The 20421-nt window shown below is 42.3% G+C and overlaps 1 protein-coding gene across 1 annotated transcript in view; it reads left to right on the top strand.

Moving 5' to 3' along the window:
• Positions 1 to 2091: 2091 nt before the first annotated feature.
• snx19b (sorting nexin 19b) overlaps positions 2092 to 20421 on the top strand; it is an 84570-nt gene continuing 66240 nt past the window's right edge. Inside the window, exons 1-3 of the mRNA XM_080006546.1 lie at positions 2092 to 2678; positions 3431 to 3716; positions 9665 to 9859. Coding sequence (XP_079862672.1) covers positions 3513 to 3716; positions 9665 to 9859 — 399 coding nt within the window. The 5' untranslated portion in view covers positions 2092 to 2678; positions 3431 to 3512. The remainder of the gene's footprint in view (positions 2679 to 3430; positions 3717 to 9664; positions 9860 to 20421) is intronic.

Below are 20421 nucleotides of genomic sequence, written 5' to 3'. Positions count from 1 at the left end.
AATATCTGTGCTATAAGATACAGTGTGTAGGACAGCTGAACAAAAATGGAAAACGTGTAAAATACAAGTGTTCTAAGATTAGATAAGATAAGATCAACCTTTATTAGTCCCACAACGGGGAAATTTACTTTGTTTCCAGCAGCAAAAAGGGGACAGCAGAAAATAGAGAGCATTTTTATTTTAGCAACATTATGAAAGACTGAATGTGTTGGTGGTTTTGAATTTTGGATGTGCCGTAATTATGTTATTAATTGTTTAATTATTATTATTTGATGAAAAGCCAATTGTTTATCTTTTAAATCTGGTTTAAAACCATACTTTTATAGGTTTGTTTTTTATTTAATGGTACTTGTCTAAATGGTTTTCATTCACCTGTTGGATTGTGTATATCTTTAAACTTTATTCTTGTATTTTATATATATTTATTTATTTATTTTTACATTTACATTTAGTCATTTAGCAGACGCTTTTATCCAAAGCGACTTACAAGGGAGAATAACATTCAAGCTACATTGTGACAGAGATTAGTGTAACAATCTTACATCAATCTTACATCAATCTAAACTTGTATATACAAATAAAGTATTATTATTATTAATATTATTATTATCATTATCATTATTATTATTATTATTATTTAATAAGGAAAAGTAAGCCAGATAGAGTAGACTGTTACTTGACAATGGCCTCACTGAAATTAATGGCTTGATGCTTTTTGTATCAGACCATTTGTATCATCCAAATGGCCACACATAGCCTGCATATCAAAGCAATTTTATAATCAGATTGTGTTTCTTGTTTACAAATAAAGTACCAACACAGAGGTGCTTTATTTCAACAGATTTATGTTCACTACATCCAATTGAATGTCTGATTATATATGATTTGATTGAACATGTTTAATACCAGCCTTGTATTACAGCAGGCACAACTTAAAACAAGCCTTTCATTTTCAGATGGTCTTGTAATAGTGTGTGTGTGTGTGTGTGTGTGAAGGTGGCTCTCCCCCCTGTTGTTAACCAGGGTCCACACAGGGAAGACATCCGAATACACTGCTGCTGCAAAACGGATCCGCATTAATGACACCGGACTAGATACCTTGAAGAAGACACGCAGGAAGCAGCCTCCAATCTCCTGCCTTGAAGGGGAAAATCAATTAACGAACACAAGTTGGAGGGCGCCTTAGTAGTGGGTAGGGGGCGACCTCTGCTGGTCACTTCAGGTAGCCGGAACAAGTTTCTGGCTATATAAATGATACGAAACTAAAACATATTTAATAATAATAACTCAAATATATCACTACTACCCTAGGCTACACATCACCCCAGCCAGTTCGCGTTCTCTTAATATGAAGTTACAGGTCACCAATATGTGTTTACATTGGCAAAATACTTCGTTCTCCCTAGGAACAAGTTGCAAATGTCTACCTTCAGGTTGAAAGCCTTGCGTCACTTCCGCTTCCGCCACGCTGCCCGTCCGCGGAGCTTCACTCTTCACGTGAAAAACGAAAAGAGGAATTTCAAGAAAACAAACTGGAGCGTTTTGTTGGCGGTTTCCTCGGTAACGGCTCCGCTTCTCCGCTTCTCGCTTTGGGCTTTGAAACGCAAAGCAGATTGACCCGCTTTTTCGTTTCCAATCCAATGGAACGCCGCGTAGCCCGCGTCACGATACCGGAAGTAAACAACCGCTCGTCGCCGTCACCGTCGTTCGGCGTCGGTGCGGTGAGCGACGCTCGCCTCGCTCCTCGACGACGCATTTCGGGGCAATGAACAGCCGCTTAAGATGCCGTTTCAGTGTTTCGAACGTATAACTTACTCGTGGACGACATGGCGCTATGATAAGAACGAATAGGTCGTAGCGTACTTCCCATTTCTGCGGAAACCGTGTGGGAGCCCGGCCGCCGTTAGCCAAACCGTTCCGCTAGCCACATTTGTTAGCGTGCTCAGGTTGAATTACGATTTGCAGTCATAACATTAGGCTGTCTCTCTTTATGGAGCGTAGTCACGTTGAGGTACACCCTCTCCAAACTGATGGAAAATATTGCAAGAAACCCCCCCCCCCGCCCCACAGACACACACACACACACACCACTGTAAAATATATTACTGTATTATTGTAATAACTTAAGTCTTTCTAAATTGTAATCATTTATCAATACCATATAATAATTTACACCTACTCACCCATTCTCATCCATGCTTGTTATTGTATACATATTTTTTCATCTATGTACAGAATATCGAAACTACTTTATACTATATTTATACTTGCAGCCAATACCATTAACTGCCCCTGCCATAGCCTATAATCTAACATGTGCATAGAACACATTTTGAATATTTTGTATATATTGTTTTTCTTTTTTTCATGCTGGGGACCTATGAGGCAAACCTCACCTTTTCAGTGCCTGTGCACCTACATTTGGGTCTCTGATCGGCCTACTAACACACAAACGGTGAAGAAAGACAACCCAGTCAGTTTTTGTGAGATGTCTTTCACAAAACATATCCTGAAAAGAACCGTTCACATTTGCAGCCAACCCCTACATCACGGAGGGCTTTCAGTGGAATAAGAATCTCTGAGTCATCTGAATCATCTGAGTAACTCAACAAGCAAATATTTTAAAGAAAGAAGAATTAATACTAACTGTCCGTGAAGAAACTGCAGACGATGGAAATGTAAGTATTTAAAAAATAATTCTGTGTGTTTCTTAAATATGCAAGGAAGTATGTGAGTATGCAGTACATAGACTAGGCTGCGGTACGCGATCCGCTGTGCGTTTCTCCAAACAAAACCAATAAAAGTAGTGTTTTTTTTGATTGAAGATGTATTTATTTTATTTTATTATATTTTATTAGACCTTAGATCCAATAGGCAGCAACTGGATTGCTTATTTCTCGCCTCATTTGTTCAGAAACACATTTTGGTGGACTGATAAGGTGAAATTAGTGAAAGTTACGGAATACAGCGGAACCTGGAAGCCATCCTCAAACGCCATTGGTTCACAGTACCGAAAGTGGGAGTGCCTCCTCCCACAAAACACAGCCGCTTTGGAATTAATTGGTATAGAGGAATCTTAGAGTGGCTAGAATGCATAATCTCAGTGGTATTTTTCGCAAAAACTTCAAAAACATGTTTGGGGATATTGGAGACCTATCTTAACGTTAATATTAATGTGTTAAAACGTGCATAATAGGTCCCCTTTAAGCTTTTTTTTTTTCTTTTTCTATTTTAATACTTATTGTCTGGACAACAATACACCAGCCCCCGAATAAACAGATTTTAATTCTGACTCTTAATATTGCACTAATCCACAAGCAAGCTAAACTCAAGTATTGCGGTGATCTTTGTTAATCGTCTTAATTTGATAGTGCAATCAGCACGTTGACAGAAAACACACTCTTCGTATTTCTTTTTCTTCCCATTCAAGCTTGACTCGGACATGAGTGGTCTTGGCATACCACTGCATCGCAGTTCCTGAGGACCAAACAACGACGACAGTGGCCACCACCATGTCCGAGGTCTTGGGACACAGGAGCTTACTGGGCTTGGGTGTGGTGGTGACTTGGCTGGTGCTCTTCCACCTTCTGGTGAACATCTGGCTGTTATGCGTGTTCACCAGCCTGCTGGTTGTTCTGGGAGGCTGGCTGGGCTCACAGGCCGTCCTGGAGTCCAATAGTGTGGTTCACCTGGAGAGGTTTATCACCCTGCAGCAGGTACAAATGCCCTCAGGCTTGGTTTTCCAGCGCTGTGTTCTCAATATTGCATTACATGGACCACACAAGTTGATGAAATGCATATATTTTTTATTACGATAATAAAATAAATACAACCTTTGTCTCCAAAGCCTAATTAGGCTTTAATATGATTGTTTCACAAAGTAATGTAGAGCCAGAGCAAAGTAATGTGGACCACAGATTTAAAATATCAATCGAATAGATATACCGACTTCTACCGGGTAAGAAGCTATATAAATACACACTTAAATTGATAGTTTATTGTCGAAACATGACAGAGTCAAGTCCACGCCGCACACTGGACACGTTCCAACTGGACATTCTCAATTGGAATCTCTACATTTATATTCAATAATATGATGACATCATAAAGCGTCTTACTGTAAATCTCATCTTGTTCATTTTAGGACGAGACATGTGACGTGTCAGTTAACCAAGACCGACTTAATATTTTGGGTCAAAGTTGTTCGGTTTTTTTTACTAATATCTGCTTTGTATATGGAACAATTTGGATGAAATTACGAGATCCTTGTGACAGTTTAAACGACACCTCAACCACATTCGTAGGTTATGCCGAAGTATGTCTTCCAGATAGTTTTAGCAGAGTTGGACATATTTCGATGTGAAATGCATTGGCTCATCTCTGTAATATTGATCTAAATTTGGTTGGTCTTTCGCTAATATCCTCTCCGTATGTGGATCGATTTGGATGAAACTTCAACTACGAGATGTTTGTGACAGCGCCGTTCCAACAAGACGTCAACTCTGTTCATGCCCTATGGGCTGGACCCCTAATAATAATAATATTGATAAAAGTTATTTGTAGAGCGCAATTCATACAGGAGATGCAACTGAAAGCTTCACAGAAAGTAAAAAAATAAAACAAAATAAAAAAAAATAATTAAATACTATTTAATAAAATGACAAAGTGCGGTGAAATGCAAAGTACACAAACTTAAACATTTAACTATACCACGATTACATAGAACATGTGCAAGCGAAATGTTAAAAATAATTCACTATAATATAATATCATATCTTTGCTGACTGAATTACGTCACTTCCTGCTTTTCACGTCAGTGCATTACTTCATTGAATCACTCCCAACTTTACCTGATTTTGGGTGACGCATTTCGGATTGTTCGCACTGTGATATCCCTACTATTTACTGGCTTTGACCCTTGCCTGAACTGTTTTTTCGGATTTGGGACTTGAACTTTGGCTTGGCTAGCGCTGGTTAGCCTGTTAGCTTAGCATATTGCCAACTCGTTCTGTGAGGACTGTTTGCGCCTGGTCGACAAACTCAGTGCTCTAGAGTCAGTCTTTAAAGACATCCACAGCTTGGGTGAGGATGTGAAGAAGAAGGATGAGCTGTTTGTATGTCTGACCTCCATCGCCAGCGCTCAGGCTAAGCCCATCTCCTGCTCCATGTTCTCTACTGTGATCGGACCGGACCTTGACTTCACTCTCCCTTGACCCAGATCCGTTCTCATTGTGAGTGAGTTGGGTCTATCTTACGACCCGCCGGCTGTGATAGAGAAGTCATGGCCCAGGTCCCGGAAAGGTTCCACCTCAGAAACCTTTACCATGGTGGCGAGCGGTGGCCGGCGTTGCGGGTGCTCCTTGTGCCGCTCTATGCCGGAGATTCCAAGCACTGGAGCCCACAGTCGAGGGATATGCGGGAGTTCCCGCCCTTCGGGGGGAGGGGTCACAGTCCATTGTGGCATCGGGGGCACCGAGACTCTCTCTATCGCCGTCAGCCTCATCTCCAATGCCACCAGATCATCCATCTTCTGCCCGGACCTCCGCTCCCAAGCCAGTTGTTCGCTCCTCTGCCGCTGGGGACCACAGTGTTTCCAATGCTGTGGAGCGCCCCCTCGACTCCGACAGCGGGATCCCTGCCCGCCTGGGCCGCCCTGCGGCCACTGATTTGAACTGCCTGTCTGTGCCGCCTCCGGGAGGACGATGCTCACCTGGCTTGGCTGCTGCTGCTGTCCCTGGGAACTCCTCTGCTGCCAGACCTCCATTCGTGCTCATCGTCGGCTCCTCCGTGGTTCGACACATCACCCTGCCTGCGGCTAAAACCCTCTGCTAACCAGATGCCTGCGTCCAGGATATAGAATCCAAAATCCCACAGCTGATGGATGAAAACCTGTCTGCCTCCACTGTTCTCATCCACATCGGAACAAACAATCGGAGACACTTAAAGAGGACTTTAGAAAGCTCATTGACAGTCTTCTATAGTCAGACCGCCGGTTCATCGTCTCCGGCCCGCTTCAAGCGTGATGGAGTACATCCAAACTTTCACGTATCACGTCTCCTCGCCATGAACATGGAACTTACGTTGAAATCCCACTTCACTACTGATGTTTGGTGAGTCCGATCCACTCCACTAACATTAATGACTGTCACTCTGCTTTACAAATTCCTGTAATTATAAACCAAAGACCCAAATCATATAATTTCTCTGTAACATACAGGAGTCAAAACAATGAATTACTGGTTCGGACTTCAACTATCAGTCCCCCACAAAGCCATGCACTTAGAACAATAAAGATGGCTTTATTAAATGTCAGGTCGCTAACGAATAACTCATTTTTAGTTAATGACCTTATAAGTATCCATAACCTGGTTTTCACTCTATGGACTGAGAACTGGCTGGATAGAAATGGCACAGTCGCACTCATTGAGACAGCACCTCCTAATTTAAAATTAATCCAAACCCCTAAGGCTAATAAGAGAGGCGGTGGAATAGCTGCTGTCTCCTCTGATAGTTATAGCTGCAAGGAAATCCCCCTCAGGGAATTAACGTCTTTCAACACGTTGCTTTATCCATATACTGCAGTGCTCGATTTTAATCATTACAGTCTATCGGCCACCAAAATGTGGCTTTCTTGATGAATTTTCTGAGCTACTGTCCAAGGTCTCCACTGATTATGATTGTATAATTATCTCAACAACAATCAAACAGACCCAGATGCTCAACGCTTCATTAGCCTATTGGAGGCATTTGACCTCACTCAACATGTTTCTAGACCCACCCACAATAAGGGGCATACTCTGGACTTGGTCATATCAAAAGGACTTAATATCACTGTACCCTGTGTCAAGGATGTTGCTATTTCAGATCACTGTTGCATATTTATTGACATCTCTGCTCTTCTTGTACAACAGAGGGGAACCTGAACAATTAAATAATGTATTAAGAATAATTCCATTGAAACCTTTCTCTTTAAGAGAATTGTAAATGAGTTACCGCTGTTCATGGCATCATCAACTGAGGATCCTGTAACTAACTTCAACTCAAAAATACAAAATATCATTGATAACATTGCATCTGTTAAGATAAAAACATAGAAAAATGAAAAGCGCCCTGGAGAAATGGAGCAATTGTTAGGCAGCTTAAGAGAGTGTCGCCAGGCAGAACGAAAGTGGAGAAAGACAAAACTTCAGATTCACCATGAAATTTTCAAGGATAGACTCAATCAATACAACATAGAAATTAAACAGTCCAGACAGTCTTTCTTCTGTAAAATCATCAAACAGAAAACATCAAAAGTAGTAAAGTGCTCTTCCCCACTGTTGATGGACTTATTAATCCACTATCTACAACCCTATCAGAGATGCTCTCCACTGAAAAATGTGAAGAGTTCACTACATTTTTCAATAACAAAATTATAGCTATCAGACAGAATATTAGTGCCTCAACATCCAGAAATGAACCTACCCTCCAGTTCTCCAGTAATATGAATGCTGCCATTTCTCACTTCTTCCCTTTAAACATTAAAAAACCTGGATGATATTGTTGGTCAGCTCAACTCCTCCACCTGCTGCTTAGACCCTCTCCTTAACACATTTTTTGAAAACTGTTTCTGACTGCCTAGCACATGAGGTATTAGAAATTTTAAATGGCTCTCTTCAAGGGTATATTTCTCAGGTATATTTCCTGCAGCATTTAAAACAGCTGTCATTAACCACTCCTGAAGAAGAGCAATCTTGATGCAACAGTTATTGCGAACTATAGGCTCATTTACAACCTGCCATTCCTCAGCAAAATACTTAAAAAAACTGTTGACCTTCAGCTTAACAACGATCTAACATAACTCAGCATTTTAGACACTAATCAATCTTGTTTTCAACCTCACCATAGGACAGAAACAGCACTTATTAAAATTGTGAATGATCTGCATATAAATGCTGATTCTAAAAAACTATCTGTTCTTCTGCTCCTGGCTCTCAGGTCTGCCTTTGACACGATTGACCATCATATTTTACTAGCGAGATTACAAAAAATTCTAAACTGGTTCAGAACCTACCTACTGGACAGGTAGTTCTTTGTGTCCATTAGAGATTTTGCCTCGAACAAAGTGGATATTATATGTGGAGTGCCCCAAGGTTTGATTCTTGGACCATGATTGTTTAATCTCCGTATACTCTTACTTGCACATATTATAAACAAACAAATAAATTACCATAATTATGCAGATGATTCTCCTGATGACCCACACCCCATAAACTCCCTCACTCCGTGTATTTATCATATTAATGCATGGATGTCACAGAACCTTTTACAACTGAACAAAGATAAAACAGAAATACTCATCTTTGGTGCAAGACTCAGAGACAGAAAATTGCAGCTCATCTTAGTTCTCTGTCTCTGGAGAGCAAGAATGAAGCCAGAAATCTGGGTGTCATCATAGACGGCAATCTAAATTTTAAGAGCCATATCAATCACATCACAAAATCAGCCTTCTACCATCTAAAATATATTTCAAAACTAAGAGGATTCCTGTAAAAAGCAGACTCCTTAATCCATCCATTAATCCATGCATTCATAACGAGTAGATTGGACTACTGAAATGGCCTATTCACCGGCCTCCGAAATCAGCTGTGCAGCATCTACAGTTAATCCAAAATGTGGTTGCATGTGTTCTCACTGGGATTAGAAAGTTTGAACACATCACACCTGTTCTTAGATCTCTACATTGGCTCCATGTTAAAACTAGGAATGATTTTAAGATTCTGCTACTTGTATATAAAACTCCAAGTGGCCTTGCACCTCAGTATATAAAATAAATGCTCATTACACACGAACCAGCAAGAACTCTCAGATCCACAGGCAGGGGTCTTTTAACCATCTCTCGTACTAACTCTAAAGCAGGGGTGGCTGCCTTCTGTATCTACAGTATGCCCCAAGTAGATGGAACACCCTCCCTGAGGACCTGAGAGAGGCCCCCACACTGAACACTTTTAAAAGCAGGTTCAAATCCTTGCTGTTCACTACAGTCTATGACTGAGTGTGTGTATGACTGAGTGTGTGTGTGTGTGTGTGTGTGTGTGTGTGTGTGTGTGTGTGTGTGTGTGTGTGTGTTGTGTGTGTTGTGTGTGTGTTGTGAGATTTGTGTTTGTGTTCTGTAGGCTGTGAGATTTGTTTATTCTACACTGACTGTTCTTATGATTGCACAAACAGTTTATATATTTTCTTTGATTGTACTTTGAAAGCACATTGTGTTGCCCTGGTATAAAATGCACTTTTGTAAATAAAGAGTCTTGACTTGACTTGAATAATGAATCCTGATTTTATTTTAATCATTTTTACTAAAGTAAAGTGACTGTGTTAGAAATTGCACAGTAAAAATTATAGGTATTACTTTGAAATGTGGTGGAGTAAATGTTAAAAGTATCCAAAGCTGAATATAATCAAAATACACATACTTAGGTATCGTTACTTTTGACCACTGCTGAGGAATGTCTACCAAAAGTGCTCGTTTCTGGCACCAACAAGGTCAAACTGTGATGACTATATGTCATAACAGTGACAACATCTTTCATGATGGAAAGACAACCCCACCAAGACCTGAAGATAGACAGTCCCTTTTAAATTCTCAGCCCTGCTTTACTACTTGTGAATACTTCCTGGTTTCCAGATTCCATCCTCTTTGGAGGACGAAGAGCAGTTAAACGAGGAGATCCAGGAGATGGTGAGGAAGATCATCAGGGACTTTGTCTCCTCCTGGTACTCCGCCATATCCACAGAAAGTGCTTTCGAGGTGGAGGTGCAGGAAGCCATGATCTCCATGGCCATGGAACTGAAGACGCGAGCTCGACGGGTGAACCGGAAGGTACTTTGTTCGTCGACTTTAGATGTTTAGCCCTTTTATCATCACTTAACAGTTAGAATCTCTAAAGCCTGCTTCACATCAAATATGACAAACAACACGAACAAACCATTTGTTCCTATGGAGAATCGGACTTGCATCCGGGGCTCTTTTTTCCACTCATGCGAAAAATTTTGGTCCGACAGTACGACCGGAAAGTGATGTTTTTTAAAAATAATGACGTTATAAACGTTAACCGTCGCCATATTCATGATCAATGAACTGTCTTTATTTACTTTTGTGCTTTGTAAACACTATACAAAGCGAGTTTTAAACTCTCCTACATGGAACACAGTAAATGTCCAGCTGAGCTAACTACTCGCTGTTGTATTCGAAAAAAACAAGCTCTCCCTTTCCCTGATATATTTTGTGATGCAAAACTTAGACGCAGTTCGTCCGACAGCTACTGGTAGGGGTGCAACGAATCATAAAATGCAAGGTTTGGCTCGTATCACGGTTTTGATCAGATAATTTTTCAGATCAGCAAAAACACGAAAGGGAGACAAATATAGCTTTGCTTTCCATTTATTCTGTAAAACAATTCAGTTGTTGAATTAAAGTGCAAGAGGCACGCATGATACCTTCTTCCTTTAAACACGGTAGTTAATGAAAAATGAAAAAATATTACATTTGCCCCCAGTAACTGAATTTAAATCCAATGAGAAACGTGTATACATAGGGATATATATATAACATGTATACCATTCAATTTCTCACGTTTATAACAAACTCAATTTCATGAAAATTGGTTCAGAATTGAGCAAGTTACATTCGATTTTGTAGAGAAGTATCAATATACATAGTATTTGTTATTAGTGGCTCTTAACTCTCTTAAGTCCAAGCTGAATTCAGAGAAGCGTTGTGATTTTGGTTTGGTCTGATATTTATCTAAATATAATCAACTTAACACACCCTTACTCCAAAGTTGTTAATATATCTATTTGAAGGAAAATCACAGCTACATTCATAGGCCATCAATAGTTTGGTCAGTATCATTATGCAGTTTTTAGATAGATCTAAAACACACAAGATATAAAGAGTATGTTTTTGTATTTTTTGTTGCCGCCAGAAATGTTGTCATAGCACACACTATAATATATTGACGAACTGTTTTGTCAATACAAAAGTTGTTAATCATGGTCTCGGGTATATAATGAAATCAAAATAGTTGATCAAATCTGATGTCTAAATAGGTAAAAAAAGGTTTTATCACAACTGTTCACAACAGTTATACTGTATCACAACAGTTATGATAACTGTGGGACTGTAGCGCAGGAGGTAGAGCGATTCGTCTAGTAAGCAGAAGGTGGCTGGATTGATCCCTGGCTCCTCCTGGTAACGTGCTGATGTGTCCTTCAGCAAGCCAAACCCCCTAAAGAGGGCTTCCCGGGCTACTAGGATGGGTAAATGCAAATTTGATAAGGGTATATACAAAAAAACAACTTTATTGCAGTTGACCCTAAGGTGTGAGAGGAGCCATTAGCTAATGACTTGAAAATTCATGACTCCCTGGTGGGGGCCATTAGAGGTGTCGATCTGCAGCAGGCTGGGCCATCTCTCTGTCAGACTCTCAGACAAAGGAATGAGGCTGTAGGCAAGTAGGAGTGCGGACAGTGAGTAAGACATGTTTTTAGTTATTGAAAACGTCACACAAACTTTATGCAAAAGCTCCAAAAAGTGGTTTTATTTGATAGGTAAGAAGAGCAACTCTAAAACTCTCAACTCTAAACCAACAATCACGTTCAAGTCAAATTATAATTTGAATTCATGAAAAAATAAATAAAATAAATAAATATATATATATATATATATATATATATATATATATATATATATATATATATATATGTATATGTAGATGAGTAGAAGCATGTGTTCTTGGCCTGCTTGCTAGTGTAGGTGAAAGAGGATTTTCTGTGGCAGCTTGTAGAGCTCCTCTCATACTATAAAACGAATAAAAAAAAAGTATAAGGAAATGTGATATTTGTATCAGACATATCTCTACAGACTACATAAATCACACCTGGCAGGAGGATGCCACATATTACATACAGCTCACCAGCTTATGGACTGCATGTAAACACACACACACACACACACACACACACACACACACACACACACACACACACACACACCAATACAATAATCCAAATTAATTGGAAACATACCATCATCTAGGACAGGGATGGGCAAACTTTTTGGCTCAGGGGCCACATTGACTTTTAAAATTTGACAGACGGGCCGGGTCAGCACAAGATGCATACATATCAAACATAAACAGAAAAAAAGCATTACAGTGTTAATACACTTACCTTTTAGTGGGAACAGTGTTGTTGATCATCCATTTTTGCCAGTACATCCAAGTCTTGTGTTAGTTTTGTTGTGGCAATTCTCAGAACAGATCTGAGGTGTTCATCACTCAACTGGGATCTGTGGGGTGCTTTGTTGGTGTTCATCACACTAAAAGTCTGTTCACACACATACGTAGAGCCAAACAACACCAGCATCCTCTGTGCCATCTTCTGGATGTTTGGAAATTGGGCTGCGCTTAATGAAGCATAAAACTCATCCAGTTTAAGAGAGTTGAACTTCTCCTTTAAGATGGTTTCATATTGGAGATCAATCAGTTCCAACTGCAACTCCTGTGGCGCCGTTTCAGGGTCTTGTGAGAAGGGACATGACACCAGCTGAAGTGACTTGTCAATTTTTCCAAAATCAGAGAACCGACGGCAGAATTCTTCATGCAGGTCATCCAGTGATTTCCTGTATTTTTTCACATGTTGTGGGGCCTCTTTCAACGTAGCCAGTGTGGGGAAATGAGTGAATGACTTGTTTGGCATTTGCTTTGAGAATAAAGCTAGCTTGGTTTTGAAGGCTCTGACTTTGTATGCATTTCATGCACAAACTTCAGCTCATTCTTGTGTGTCAGTATGTCCACAGCAAAAGCTAAATCACAAATCTAATCTGTGTCACTCAGCTCAGGAAACTTGTCAGCGTTCTCAAGTAGCTCCAAAAATGACATAATCCGCTGTTTGAGCTCCCACACTCGTTGACATACTTTCCCCAAACTTAACCAGCGGACATTAGAATAGTAAAGCAAGTCCCTGTGATCAGCGTCAGTTTCTTCAAGAAACTTAATAAATTGACGATGGGGAAGTCTCCTCGCTCGAATAGAGTTAACGAGTTTTACAACTGACTTCACCACGTGGTCAAGCTGCAATACGGATTTACACAGTGCTTCCTGGTGAATTATGCAGGAAATTATCTAGGAAAATTACCTCCTGCTCAGGGTTGTCCTCCTTCACCCTCTTCTGGATTCTTTGGAGCAGTCCGACGTTTTTTCAAGTCAGATTTGGCGATCCATCTGTGGTAACGTTGGCGAGCGTACTCCAAGGTAGCTTGTGCCTCTTGATGACCGCCAACACACTGTCATACAAGTCCTCTCCCCATGTTTTCCCTTTTAGGGATTCCATGGCCAAAAACTCCTCCGTTTTCTCAAAATTGTCATTATCCCCGATAAAGCCGGTGTCCTTTATGTCATTACTTTCGTCCAGTGGCAAAGAATATAATGTAAATGACTCAGCTTTTTTATTTAGCTTGCTAGCTAGCTTTGTCAATAAATTCAACACGGCGAATCACTGTCCTGGGTGATAAGCTAATTTTTTCAAATTTGTTCTTGATCCCAGGACACAAGATACCTGCTCTCTACCATGCACTCTTTGAGAAACTCCCCTTCGGAGAAAGGCTTGCTGGCTTTTGCTAATTTGAATGTCAGCAAATAACTTGCCTTCGTGCTTGATTCTTGGATGGCAGTTTGTCCAATAAAGGTGTTTTGCTGAGCCTGCAAGCCAGCTGCCAACCTCTGAGCGGTAGCCGTCCGTTATGCTTGATTGGTTGTTAGCGTAATTAGCATGCTTGGTAGAAAAGTGTCCGACGTATGATGTATTCCTTTAAAACCGCAATCGTTTCTTGGCAAATAAGACATACAGCCTTTGACCAGACCTAGGTAAAAAAGTATTTAGTTGTCCATTCCTTATTAAACACTCAGCACTCACTGTGGACTTTTCTTTTCTTTGGCCCACTCCTTGTTGCAGATCGGTTCAGAGAAGTAGCAGAGTAATAACAGAGAGTAGCTCGGGCTCCGCAAAATCATGTCACTGCGCCTAATGCGCCACCTGGTGAAATGCCAGGCATTACAGGTCAAGGTGAAATGAATGCAGTCATAATTATGAATTCTGTACCAATCTTCGGCGGGCCGGATTAAAAAGACCAACGGGGCCCACCCCTGATCTAGGAAGACTGCGCGGCTGTTGTGTGGCAACTTGGAACTGTCGTGTGTTTGTCATTGTAACCATAAATAAAACAAAAAGCTTGTAAGACGAAGGGCTAAGTGGAGAGGAGAGCAGAGCTGCATAAAGGCTGCGTGCCACTGTTTTCAGTTATCACCTCGACATGCTGTACAATGCTAAGCTTGCTTGGCAAAACAAAAATCTCATCTCTTTACTCTGTTGCTGCCACTGGTAACGTTAGCTAACTTGACAGTGTTATCGTTGCAGCAAACTGGATTTCATGAAACGGTCTCTAGCTAGCTTAGCTAGCTACTCATCTAACTAGCACTCTGGCTGGATAATGTTTACGTTAGTGAACGGGTGTACAAGATGCAGAAATAATTTCAATGTTAGCTTGTTCCAGTAAAAAAGAAATTTACTGACTCATCGTCAGGTATTAGGTCTTCAGCAGGGTCAGTTCTCGATTCAAAATGCTGTCTTTCTTCCTCTGAATCTTCCTCAGTATCATGATTATTTATCTAATCCGCGCGTCATTATGCAAAACAGCATGAGGTCTGAATGGAAGGACGTGGATCCGGGAGCGGCAGAAACATTGACATGATAAATAGGTGTTGGTTTGGAATGACAGATAGAGAGAACAAATGCAACGTCTAACTTAATGCCAAATCGAACGTAATTTAATAAATATCATATTATTCTAAAACGGAAAGTCGGATATTCACGATTCGTAATTACGATTAGTAATTTCCCCCTGGGATTATTAAAGTATTTCTGATTTCTGATTCTGATTTCTGATTCTAAGCTTTCTGGCAATTGTTTTGCCGTGTGTGTATGATAAAATCACGTGGAAGTAAAGAGAGATTTATAAACCAAAGTCACTTTTTTTATCTGCGATTGCGCAGGTGTGCGATTATCGACCTGAGAGGGTAAAACACTCCTATATGGCAGACGTGTAGATGCATAGCGGCGACATACAGCAGCTTATTCCCGACATGTCGTCAAATAGCAGCAACATAGCGCGATGTACAGTAAAGCAATCATTGCGCTTCAGAGTAAAACACAGCACGCATCTGTCTTGTCTATCTTCTTTTCACTGCAACTCTGCATCGAGATTTATGGAATGATTACTTTAAAAAGCAACAGCGGCAATAAAGCTGTATTTCACTATTTTGGTTAAATTTTGCCATTGATCCACAGTTCACATGTGAGCCGAACCGTGGGGGGCGACCCATACGGATCACAGATCAACTACATTCTGTTACACCACTAGCCACGGGAGGGAGGATGCTACTGTCCTGGAAATTACAGCAACCTAGGTGGTGGTCTATGCGTGGGGTTGAGATAGTTCAGTTTAAACAGAAAATACAACAAAAATACAACAAAGTGTCTCTTAGTCTAAATTTATTGCATAGAAGATTGCAATCAGTGGGGATTACTTTACAGCAACTGTGAAAAGAGATAAAATTATTGCTAAAGAGATCAATTATATTCTAAAGTGGCCTGGACAAATTTGTTTGTACCCTTAAAATAAGAACCCACAATTTTCTCTGAAATAACTTGGAACTCACAAAAGTAATTGACATCCATCATTTTTTATTCCATATTTAATTGAAGTCAGACTTTGCCTTTGATTTTTGATTCAACAGAATATTTTACATAATATAACAAAGTAAAATGGCCTGGACAAAAGTGATGCGACCCTTAACCTAATATTTTGTTGTACAACCTTTAGAGGCAATCATTGCAATCAAGCGATTTCTGTAGCTCTCGATGAGACTTCTGCACCTTTCAACAAGCCCACTCTTCCTGAGCAAACTGCTCTAGCTGTCTCAGGTTTAAAGGGTGCCTTCTCCAGACTTCATGTTTCAGCTCTTTCCATAGATGTTCGATAGGATTCAGATCAAGGCCACTTCAGAATAGTCCAATGTTTTGTTCTTATCCATTCTTGGGTGCTTTAGCTGTGTGTTTTGGGTCATTATCCTGTTGGAGGACCCATGACCTGCAACTGAGACGGAGCTTTCTGACACTGGGCAGTACCTTTTGCTCCAGAATGCCTTGACAGTCTTGAGATTTCATTGTGCCCTGCACAAATTCAAGACATCCCGTGCCAGACGCAGCAAAGCAGCCGCAAAACATAACCAAGCCTCCTCCATGTTTCACAGTAGGTATGGTGTTCTTTTCTTTGAAAGCTTAATTTTTTCGTCTGTGAACAAAGAGCTGATGTGACTTGCCAAAAAGCTCCAGTTTTGACTCATCTGTCCAAAGGACATTTTCCCAGAAGCATTGTTGCTTGTCAATATGCATTTTAGCAAATTCCAGTCTTTTTATGTTTTTCTTTCAAAAGTCGAGTCCTTCTGGGTCTTCTTCCATGGAGCCCACTGTCACTCAAAAAGCGACGGATGGTGCGATCAGACACTGATGTGCCTTCACCTTGGAGTTCAACTTGTACTTCTTTGGAAGTTGTCCTTGGCTCTTTTTCTATCATTCATACCATTTCTACCATATCCTTCTGTTCAATCCGGGGTTGATTTTCCTCTTGCTGCCGCGTCCAGGGAGGTTGGCTTCAGTCCCATGGACCTTAAACTTCTTAATAATATTTGCAACTGTAGTCACAGGAACATCAAGCTGCTTCGAGATTGTTTTATAGCCTTTACCTTTAACATGCTTGTCTATAATTTTCTTTCTCATCTCCTTAGACAACTCTCTCCTTTGCTTTCTCTAGTCCATGTTCAGTGTGGTGCACACAATGATACCAAACAGCAGAGTGACTACTTTTCTCCATTTAAATAGGCTGAATGACTGATTATAAGATAGAAGACAATCTCTGGGTCTACTTTCCCAGCTAAAAATGTTTTCACATGTAAATCTTCTGCGGGCATGACATCTCCACCCGGATATATCCTATGGGCATGCCTTAATTACTCCGTCGTAGCTGACCTTGGACCATCCATTTCTAAATCCCAGGAATAATACAACAAGGGGGACCCCGAACCAAATTTGGCCATCTGATAAGAGGGGTTCACGTCCCATACCACATGTACCCCTGATTTCTTACGTACAACCAAAATACCAAGTGCAGACATTAAGTCTCGACCACACATTTATAGGGCAAACCGCTGACTGTATGAACGAGTGTTTCACTTGCCAACCGGGGCCCTCTCCCTCACCGTCCTCCACAAGAACGGGGACGGTGAAAGTCTCCACTGTCTTGGTCCCTCCGGCCCCAATAGTGCAAATAGTTTGCCCGTTGAGGGCCGGGACTGGCGTCAGTTCAGACAGCCGTATGATAGAATGCCCTGCCCCAGAATCCACCAAAAACTTTAACTTTTGTTCCATTACCAAGAGTGTTATTACGGGCAGCTCGGCGGCTGCAGTTAGAGTAGGAGCCACTTGAAGAGGGCTCTTCCAGCTGGCTGACAGCCAAATTGCAACCAGCTTCCAGTCACCTTCCAGTCAACCACCAGGCGCCTCCCAGCCGCCTTATTTTGGCTGTAAACAGGCCCATTAAGTAAATTGCAGTTTGTCACCATGAGATGACCTCACTTCACAAAAAACACAATCATATTCCTGAGAGATTCAAGATTCAAAAGGTTTATTCGTCACATACATATACATACTTTCATACATATATGCAGTGAAATGTCAATGCAACGCACGCAGTGATTACACACAATATGTCCTACACTGAACACAGTAGCTACCTAAGAATTTCTACTTGACCAACTAACTGATTCCTAAAACGTAATGCAGTAAGTCGAATACTATTGAATAAAATCAAAATATATAGAATAAAAGGGAATAGACTTATGTATATGGGATAGACTTATGTATATGGGATAGGCTAATTATGTACATACAGATATGTGCATTAAAGTGGCATGTGAATAAAGTGAGGTAGTGTTTGTGGGATAATACAGCACAGTATACAACAGTACGGCGCAGCAATACGGTAACACCGAACAACCCAGAACAGTGACCCAGTATGCGGTACAGTATGCTACATACAGTACAGAAGGTAGTGGAGCCTATGTGTGTGGCTCAATGAGGACCCCTGGTGAGGTCAGCATTGACAGTTCTAATGGCTTGCGGGAAAAAACTCTGTCTCAGTCTCTCTGTTCTCGCTGTGTGACTGCAGAGGTGCTTGCCTGACCGCAGCAGCTGGAACAGTCAGTTGTTGGGGTGATGAGGATCCTTCATGATCCTGCGGGCTCTGCTACTACACCTCCTGGTGTATAAGTCCTGCAGGGAGGGGAGGGTAGTCCCAGTGGTACACACCACCCTCTGCAGGGCCCGCCTGTCCTGGGCAGTACAGTTCCCAAACCAGGCAGTGATGTTGCCTGTCAGGATGCTCTCCACTGCTCCACAGTAGAAGGACTTGAGGATCCTCACCGAGACCCGGAATTTCCTCAGCTGCCTGAGGTGGTAGAGACGCTGCCTTGCCTTTCTCACTAGAGTGTCTGTTTGTAAAGTCCATGTTAAATCCTCTGTGATGTGGACTCCCAGGTACTTGAAGCTGCTCACCCTGTCAACAGAAGTCCCATTAATCACCGAGGGTGCGTGCATCCTCGGTTGTAATCCTCGCCTAAAGTCCACAATCAGCTCCTTAGTTTTGCTGACGTTCAGGTGTAGGCTGTTGTCCTGGCACCAGAGTGTAAGGTCAGCCACCTCCTTGCGGTAGGCCTTCTCAATGCCGTCGGTGATCAAACCCACGACAACGGTGTCGTCAGCAAACTTGATGATGGTGTTGGAGCTGGACCTGGCCACACAGTCATGTACAGTAGGGTGCTGAGGACGCAGCCCTGGGGGGGATCCAGAGTGAGGGAGCTGGACATGTGCTTCCCCACCCTTACCACCTGGGGCCGGGCTGAGAGGAAGTCCAGGATCCAGGCACACAGTGGAGTATTCAGTCTAAGCTCCTTCATCTTGACAGCCAGTCTGGTGGGGACTATGGTATTGATAGCTGAACTATAATCGATGAACTGCAATCTCACATAGGCCCCCTTCTGGCCATCCAGGTGCGTGAGCGTTGTGTGCAGTACCTGGGAGACCACGTCATCCGTGGATCTGTTCTGCTGGTACGCGAACTGCAATGGGTCCAAGGTGCGGGGGAGGGAGGCGCAGATGTAATCCTTAATCAGCCTCTCGAAACACTTCACGACCACCGAGGTGAGGGCCACCGGACGGTAGTCATTCAGGCAGGCTGGAGAGGCGATCATCAGGACAGGAATGACGGTGGACCTCTTGAAGCAGGACGGGACCACTGATTCAGCCAGGGAGATGTTGAATATTGTAGTGAGCACCGGGGCTAGCTGGTTAGCACAGGTCTTCAGTACTCGCCCCGATATGCCATCTGGGCCCGCAGCTTTCCTGGTGTTCACCCGCATCAGAGCCCTCCTGACGTCATGCTCTGACACTGAGAGTGCGCGCGCTCATCCCCAGCCGTATAACTCCAATTAGCCGGCGAGCTAGCGGTGTTGTTTCCAGACTCAAACCGCGCATAAAAGGAGTTCAGTTTGTTGGCTAGGGAGGCGTCCACTTATCCGTTCTTGTAAGGTGTATAACAATGGTCCAAAGTTCTATCTCCCCTGGTGGCACACGTGATGTGTTGGTAGAAAGAACTTTTTCAAGGTTCGCCCTGTTAAAGTCCCCAGTCACCACCACAGCCTCGTCGGGATGTTTGTTATGAAATCCGCACAACACATCATTTAGATCCGACAGTGCGGTGGCAGTGTCCGCTTGCGGTGGAATATAAAGGCTGTAATGATGACCGTGCTGAATTCCCGGGGGAGATAAAATGGACGGCATAAGATGGTCAGCTGTTCCAGGTTCGGCGAGCGGGAGAGAGTCCTGATGTTGTGGCTGGGGCACCAGCGGTTGTTTACCATGAGGCAGATGCCTCCACCTTTGGATTTCCCAGACTCCCCCGATCTGTCTCCACGGAACACGGAGAAGAACCCGGCTGGACGTATGGCTTCATCCGGCACCAGATGGTTCAGCCATGTCTCCGTCAGGCAGAGGACGCAACAGTTCCTTGTGTCCCGTTGGAATTTAATCCTCCCTCGAAGTTCATCCATCTTGTTCTCCAGGGACTGAGCGTTGGCAAGAAGGATGCTTGGCAGAGGTGGACGGTAAGGTTGCGTCCTCATTCTGACCCGAATGCCGCCTTGTTTACCACGGTGCCTTCTCCGTTGGCCCGCTCGTGGAACAGCAGCTCCATTTTTGTTGTTGTTGAGA

Source organism: Zeus faber, assembly GCF_960531495.2.
Source record: "Zeus faber genome assembly, chromosome: 9".
In the NCBI taxonomy this organism is placed as follows: Eukaryota; Metazoa; Chordata; class Actinopteri; order Zeiformes; family Zeidae; genus Zeus; species Zeus faber.
The sequence above is the reverse complement of the archived record's forward strand: the minus strand, read 5'-3'. Positions and strand labels throughout refer to the sequence as shown.